General features: G+C 63.9%; 1 protein-coding gene across 1 annotated transcript in view; it reads left to right on the plus strand.

The window, feature by feature from the left end:
• ABCB10 (ATP binding cassette subfamily B member 10) overlaps positions 1-7,621 on the plus strand; it is an 18,765-nt gene that overhangs the window by 2,275 nt on the left and 8,869 nt on the right. The window contains exons 3-9 of the mRNA XM_023525782.1: positions 137-262; positions 456-656; positions 1,283-1,485; positions 3,929-4,063; positions 4,809-4,955; positions 5,973-6,108; positions 6,923-7,089. Coding sequence (XP_023381550.1) covers positions 137-262; positions 456-656; positions 1,283-1,485; positions 3,929-4,063; positions 4,809-4,955; positions 5,973-6,108; positions 6,923-7,089 — 1,115 coding nt within the window. The remainder of the gene's footprint in view (positions 1-136; positions 263-455; positions 657-1,282; positions 1,486-3,928; positions 4,064-4,808; positions 4,956-5,972; positions 6,109-6,922; positions 7,090-7,621) is intronic.

Raw genomic sequence — 7,621 nt, forward strand, 5'->3', positions numbered from 1 at the left:
TCTTCCCCAAGGCGATAATGCTACTAAGAACGAGCAGGTCGCCCGTGTCGTGGATGCCATTGCTGCCTTTCAAAGCTTGCGTGTTTTGGGACACCAGCCGTAACGCGGGGCTTCGCCCGCACACTTGACCTCGCAGCTGAGACACAGCCAGATGCCGAGGGGCGCCGTGCGTGCGGCAGGCACGTCGACGATGCCATGTGCCCGAGCACGGTCACTAGCGCGGGCGGGAAGGGGGCCGGGCGGGTTCGTACCCAGCTCCCAGGTACCGGAGCGAGGACAGGAGAGCCCAGGGTCGTGCAGTCAATCGCCCGGGTCTGCTGTGACCAGCCCCTGAGTCACCCGGCTCGCGGCCCGTGTGGCTCCTCCCTGTAGTCAGGCCCGGGAGCTGAGGAGGGGGCCAGTCCAGCGCCCGCCCCCGCGCCCAGGCCCTAAGAGCTGCCCGCCGTGTATTGCAGCTGCGGTGGGGTTCCTGGCCGCATCCAGCGTCATCACCATGTCGGCCCCCTTCTTCCTGGGGAAGGTCATCGACGTCATCTACACGGACCCCACGGCGGATTTCGGCAGCGACCTGGCCCGCCTCTGCCTCCCGCTCAGCGGCCTCTTCCTGTGCGGTGCTGCTGCCAACGCGGTCCGCGTCTACCTCATGCAAACGTCCGGTAAGAGCCTCGCTCCGGCCAGCCGTCCGGGCACAGGGCCCTCCCGGCGCCACGCCCGTGCGGACAGGTTCCCAGGGCCAGGTGTCACGCTACCAGTGGCCTTGGGTCTGGCACCCTCCTCCAGCTCCCCCTTCACATGGCGGGGGTGAGCGTGGGAACAGAGCCCGGGTGTCTGCGGCCTTCAGTCAGCCGGGGGCCCTCTGAGCCTCTGTGGGCGTGGTGGCCTTCAGTCCGTCCCCACCCGTCCTTGCTGGCTGATGGCCCCCAGGACCTGTCAAGGCCAGGTTGTCCCAGGCCGGCGACTGCTGCAGTTTTGACCACCGGCTGCGGGCCCCAGGACGGCTGCTGGCCCGGTAGCTGGGCACCCCTGCCCCATAGGCCAGGGCCGCATGGAGAAGGGCTCGGAGGCAGGAGGTGTGGGGAGCCGTCTTTGTCAGTGGTGTTCGTCGGGGTCTCGGTCACATAGTCTGTTATGTCACTGGCCTCGGCGGCGTCCACAGCCTGTGGCTCACGCCTGCCACCTGTGCTGCGACACGCCTGTCCCGCGGGGTGGAGGGGACAGTGGACGGGCGGGGCACCAGGCGTGTGGGGCCCGCCGGCCAGCCACCGACCGCCGTGCTCCGCAGGCCAGCGCATCGTGAACCGGCTGCGCGTCTCGCTGTTCACCGCCATGCTGAAGCAGGAGGTCGCCTTCTTCGACAAGACGCACACCGGGGAGCTGGTCAACCGCCTGTCGGCAGACACCGTGCTGCTGGGGCGCTCGGTGACTGAGAACCTGTCGGACGGGCTCAGGGCTGTGGCCCAGGCCTCCGTGGGCACCGGCATGATGGTACGTGACGCCTCCTGGGCAGGGCGAGGCCGCGGGGGCCCGCGGGTGAGGGGCGCTCAGGGCTAGCTGTGCACGTCCCCGTGGCCAGTCCGCCCAGAGCACTGTCCGCGGGGCCACGGGAATGGGAGGGGGTCCCTCCCCAGCTGGCCACCCGCACCTGCGCTGCTCCGGGGTGAATCTTATCCAGGCAGAAGGATAAGATTCCAGGCGGGGGACCGCTGCATCTCGCAGAGACTGCCATGTTGCCTGGGTCTCGAGCAGTGAGCCCCTGGGTGAGAGCCAGGCAGTGAGGGACACCCCAGAGGCAGCGGGACTCCCACCGCCACCGCCACCCCGCCCCCGAGGGCGACAGCGATTCCTGCCCTCAGGCTGAGTGGCCCCGGCGATGTCACGTCTGGGGGCCGAGTGGCCTCGGTGCTGTCACGTCTGTGGGCCTTGCCGCTTTAGACCACGTTTCTCCTCGGACCGGCGCTGCTGGCCAGCACAAACGTGATGCGGCCACGTGTGTGGTCTTAAGTTTCCTAGTCCCCCCATTTTAAGGAGCAAAAGGAAAGATGAGATGAGATTTATTTTATTTTATTTTTCCGCCTATGGCAGACGCGCAGCCCGTCATCGCCGTCTCCCATCCAAGTACTAACCAGGCCCGACCCTGCTTAGCTTCCGCGATCGGACGGGACCGGGCGTGGTCAGTGTGGCATGGCCGTAGACGAGATTAATTTTAATAATATATTTTCCTTAACCCAGTATAAAAACCTTATCAGTTCAACGTGTACTTAACATGAAAATTATTCGTCAGATATTTTACGTTATTTTTTTATGTTAAGATTTCAAAATCCGGTGTGTACTTTATACTCATGAAGCATCTCAGTCCGGATGCTACATTTTCATTGGAAATGTTTGATCTGTATTCAGATTTCATAAAACATGCAGTTGGAAAAGCAGATGGGGGCGCAAACGAGACGTCGGAGGCAGAAGCCCCAGGGAGAGGTGGCGGCAAAGCGGGTTCAGCCGATCTGGCCGCCTGCCTGTGCTCGGGGCCTCGCCTGGGCGGGTCTGGGGGGAGCAGGCTCCTGTCTCTTCCCCCAAGGACAGCAGCCCTGTGGGGTCAGGGCTCCATCTCTGTGCCCTCATCTCCCTGGTTACTTTCCGAGGCCCCACATCCAAATGCAGCCACGCTGGGGTGAGGGCTTCTGCACACGAGGTACAGGGGACGTAAACCCTCAGCCCGGGACAGGGCCTCGCGAGGTGGCGTCACCTGGGACCTGGTCTTTAGCTCCAGGGGACGCAGTGTGACTTGTTTCTCTCGCCCGCCCCGGGACCTGCCTGACCGCGGGCGTGCTCCAGGGACGTCACGGTCCCGCTGGTTTGGCGGTGCGGGTGTGGGGTCCCGGACCCCTCCTGCTATGCCAGCACCGTCGTGGGATGGGACCCTGCGTGGGGCTTTGAAGGCTGTCGCTCAGCATGGAGCCAGGGCAACGGGGGCGGGGGGTCCGGGACAGCCCCTCTGGTCCTGGGGCCCGCGGGACATGCCTGCTGCGTAGAGGACACCCATGCGCTTGGCCGCCTGACCGCGTCACTGCCCTGCATTGTCATCTCTGTACCCGCTGGACGGTGGCTCCCGCGCTCGGGTGGGTCACTCTGTAAATCAAAATGCCCAGCTCAGTGCCCCTTACGGCCGCTGCGCGCTGGCTCCCAGACTGCTCTGCCGGGAGGGCCTCTCTCTGTCCCCGCTCGCCACCCGCCCCCACCTCCCCGCCCCCTTGGGGTGGCTCCCGCTCTCCCGGTGCCTGCGTAGCGACCCCGTGGGGGGTGCCCAGTGGTGAGTGAGCGTGTGACCACCTGTCCTGCCCGTCGCTGGACCTCAGAGAGCCTTATCCTGGTTCCCCTTGCTGTGCGGAGTGACGGGTGACTTGGCAGATTTTAGTAACTAGTGGAAGAGGCGCTCGTGTCATTTAAAAGTCAGCAGACGGCCGGGTTAGCGGGAACCCACCCGCGTAGTCAGGTGCCCCCCCGGCGCCGCCGCGGAGACCCCGTCGCCCGCCTCCACCGGTCAGCGGCGGCCTCCGCCCGCCCTCTCCTCAGCTGCTGTCGGACGAGGCGGGGATTTGGTCTCTGCCATCTTGGTCATTTCGGTGAGACGCATCTCCTGGTCGCCTGGTGTCCTTGAGGCAGAGCGAGCCTGAGCTCAGACCCGGCCCTCGCCTGCCGTCGAAGGGCCTGGCCTCGTGGCCGCGCAGCGTCCCGGGGTGCGGTGTCCCCCGCTCGGGGCAGCCAGCCCTCCCGCGTGGCGTGCGGAAGCTTCGCGGGGTTCCGTGCGGATGGGCGGCCCGCACGGTCCACCGACACAGGCCCCTGCGGGCCGGTCCGCACCGCACGCGCTCCCGTGGGCGGCGGGAACTCCCCGCTACTCCACGTGACAGGCGCCTCCGGCTGTGTCTTCCAGTTTTTCGTCTCGCCTCATCTGGCCGCTTTCGTTTTGAGCGTGGTGCCTCCGGTGTCCATCCTGGCCGTGCTGTGTGGGCGGTACCTGCGGACGCTGAGCAAACGCACTCAGGACTCCCTGGCACAGGCCACTCAGGTAAAGGCCCCTTTGCCGGCGTGGCCTCCGCCGTGTGGCCTCCGCTGTGTGGCCTCGGCCAGAGCACTGGTGGGCAGGCCTCAGGCCACGCACTCAGGCCGCTCAGAAAGTACTGACTCCTCCTCACGCGGGACCCCTGGATCCTGGGTCCCTAAAACACGCTGCCTTCTCGGCCAGAGGGCCACCCAGGTGTCGGAGCCGGCCCGGCTTACCCGGGCTTCGTGGGCACGTGTCGGTTCTCACCACCACTGTTCCTCGTGGGACAAGAAAGCTAATCACATCTTCAGAACACTGCAGGACGCTCTGTCCTTCGTTAATTACTGAAGGTAGCTTTCCAGTGCCGTCCGGTAGCATCTTTTTAAAAAATTGACAGTAATCGTTACATTTTCCTATTACAAAACCATGTATGTCTCTAACAGAAAATGGAAAAGGTGAAGAAAAAAATCTCACACAGACTCCTGCCTCTCAGAACTGCCTTTTTCTCTGCATCCAGACACATTTCTATGCCCATACCTTCTCCCGTTTACCTGTCGGCCTCATCCCCGACCTGCACGCGCACAGACGCGCGGTTTCGAGCGTGAGGTGGTTCTGAATACGCTGCTTCGTGACCTGTTTTGACGTAGCCACGTAGCACAGCTCTGCGTCGGTAGCTGTGTCCTGAAAAGGAGAACCGTGTTCCGATGGTGCCTCTGGAAATCGCGACGTGTGACCTTGCCCCCCTGAAGCATGTCCATTGCCCTCCCAGCTAGCCGAGGAACGCATCGGAAATATCCGAACCGTCCGCGCTTTTGGGAAAGAAATGGCCGAAGTGGAGACGTACACCCGCAAGGTGGACGACGTGATGCAGTTAGCGAGGAGAGCGGCGTTTGCCCAGGCTGGCTTCTTCGGAGTGGTGAGCACGTCCTTCTGGAAAGGGCGAAAAGGGCAGGTGTTCTCGTGGGCAGAGAGTTCATCTTGCGATTCTTGCCAGAAATAGGGAATGGTTCTGTGCTCCCTCGGAATGAGAATCGCCTTCTTTAAAATACGTTTATGAAAGAGCAGGGCACGGGACGTCGCCGTAGTTAAGAAAGGCGATGGGCAGTGGGGCCCAGAGGTGCGGGGCCGACTGAGCACTCACTCTCCAGTGCGGCCGGGCCGTCGGCTTCCCCTGGGATCTGGCTGGTCGGCTTCCCCGGGGACCTGGCGGTCAGCTTGCCCTGGGATCTGGCCGTCGGCTTCCCCGGGGACCTGGCTTACACCAGACTGGGCTCCTCCCGCCTGAAACCCCGGATGGGCCGCAGTCCTGTGCTAAGGGAGTGTCCAGGTCCTTCTGATGCCGGCAGTTAGAGACCCGCTGAGGCGTAAGCAAAAGAGCCTCGGAGGGTTGCAAGAAGGGAGTCTTACCACGTTCCCACATTGATCACCACGAAGTCAGGACAGTGGGAGATGACGAGAGCTGGAAAGAACGTTCCAGGTGATTCAGTAACGGTCCAGGTGACTTAGCAGATAAGGGAACAGGCGGTGGGAACCGGCTCGCCGGAGACCCACACCTAACCTGGGACAAGGCAGGTCAGGGAGCTGGGGCTCAGCGTCCCCGTCCTATGCCGGCGCTGGGGTGCACAAGGCGCCCGCCGCCCGGGGAGGGGAGCAGCCCGGCAGGAACCTGCCACGCCTTTCTCCCTTGGCAAACGGGGCAGACAGAGAAAATCAGGCATCTGACGGAGGACTTAGCGGCTCGGTTTCCATGCCGATGAGATCATTTCTTTCAACACTGCAGTATCTTAAGAGCATTTTTCACGCGGAATTCAGATTCAAACTCCGTCTGTCGGCGCACTCTCGCCGTGATAGGTGCGTGCGGAAGGCGGTCAGAGGCGTCTCCTTGTGCCCCACCTGGGGCCTCAGCCCCGACCCCTGCGTTTCCGTCCCACAGACCGGGCTCTCGGGGAACCTGATCCTGCTGTCGGTGCTGTACAAGGGCGGCCTGCTGATGGGCAGCGCCCACATGACGGTGGGCGAGCTCTCTTCCTTCCTCATGTACGCTTTCTGGGTCGGCCTGAGCATCGCAGGTACGTGGCCCACGGCTCGGGGCTGTCGGGGGAAGGCGGCTTCTAGCTTCCGGGGTGCAGACCTGGCCTCCCACCGCCTCTCATCCAGTAGCTTCTGTGCAAAAGCCATTTCCAGGGCGTCACCCCAGCCCGACTGAAGGGAAAGCCAGTGGCGGTTCCACGGTGTGGCGTCCGGTCTGTGCTCTGGACCCCGGGCTCTAGGAGGCCTCTCGTCACTGAGCTCAGGTCACTCAGGAGTGGCATTTCCTGACCTGCTGTCAGGACGCTGCGCCCCGCGCCCCCTTCCGCCCCGGAGTGACCGCGGGGCCAAGAGGCCGGGCCGAGCGGGGAGGCCTGGGAGACCACCGTGGTTTCGGCAGCTCACTGCGGGGGGGAACGCGGCTTCTGCACGGAGTCCCCCTGTCCACAGCTGGGGGGCCGCCAGAGAGGACGAACCAGAAAGTGCCCCAGCCTAGTAAAAGTTGAATTTTTCAGTGCCCGGGAGGGAGGTTTGATTTCTGTCAGTATGAATTTAAAGTGAATATTGGGGTGTTTTATATTCCTGCTACGTGTGGGGTGAGCGTGATATTTTACTTATTTAATTTGCCACATTTTTGACTCGGGCTTTCTCTGGAACACGGCGACTGCACTTCCGGCCAGTCCGTAAGGCCACGGTCAGACGACCCCCTGGGAGAAGCGGGTGGGCGAGGGGCTCCGAACCCGCTCCCCACGGCAGCCTCGGGTCCTCTTTGGGAAGGGACAATTTTATGTTAAAAGTGTCGCTGTCCCCGGTGGCTGCCCAGCGCCGGTGACGACGTCCGCTTCTCGCCCGCAGGTCTGAGCTCTTTCTACTCTGAGCTGATGAGAGGCCTGGGCGCTGGCGGCCGCCTGTGGGAGCTCCTGGAGAGACGGCCCGAGCTGCCATTGGACGGTGGGTCCGCTGTGGGTGTCCCACTGCTGCTTGGGACCGTCAGGCCAGCTCCCTGTTCTGCCTGTGACGGATGAGTGTGACAAGGACGTCTCCCCTGCCCTGCCACATGGCCTGGAAAGGGTCCTCAGAGGGGCCGGCAGCGAGAGAGGGGGGACAGTCCCTGGAAGCACAGGGCTGACCACGTGGGGCACCTCCCAGCAGGGGATTCGTCCCCACAGACGGCAGGGTGGCCTGGAGGGCGGCCTCCCTGGTGACTCCGGGGTGGTGGCAGAGGAGAGGCACGGCCATCACAGCGCAGAGGCCTCTAGACTCAGCCTGGGTGGGCGGGGCTGGCGGCGGCTACATCAGTGGTCCAGAGCCACCCGCTGCCTCCCTGGTGCTGGGGACAGAGCCCTGAGTGTCCCCACCCTCACGGACCCCAGGGCTGCAGGGCACAGCATGCCTCCCGGGGCGGTGGCAGGTGATCCCAGGGCGGCAGGGACCTCTGGCCCCTCTGGCTCGGGCTGCTGTGCCGCGTGCCCGTCCCTCGTCGCTCTGATAGCCCCGGTTCCAGCCGGTTAGATGACCCCTGGGGCGGGGGGCTGCAGAGGCGGCTCGGGGGGC

This window comes from Pteropus vampyrus, unplaced genomic scaffold, assembly GCF_000151845.1.
Source record: "Pteropus vampyrus isolate Shadow unplaced genomic scaffold, Pvam_2.0 Scaffold626, whole genome shotgun sequence".
NCBI classification, from domain to species: domain Eukaryota; kingdom Metazoa; phylum Chordata; class Mammalia; order Chiroptera; family Pteropodidae; genus Pteropus; species Pteropus vampyrus.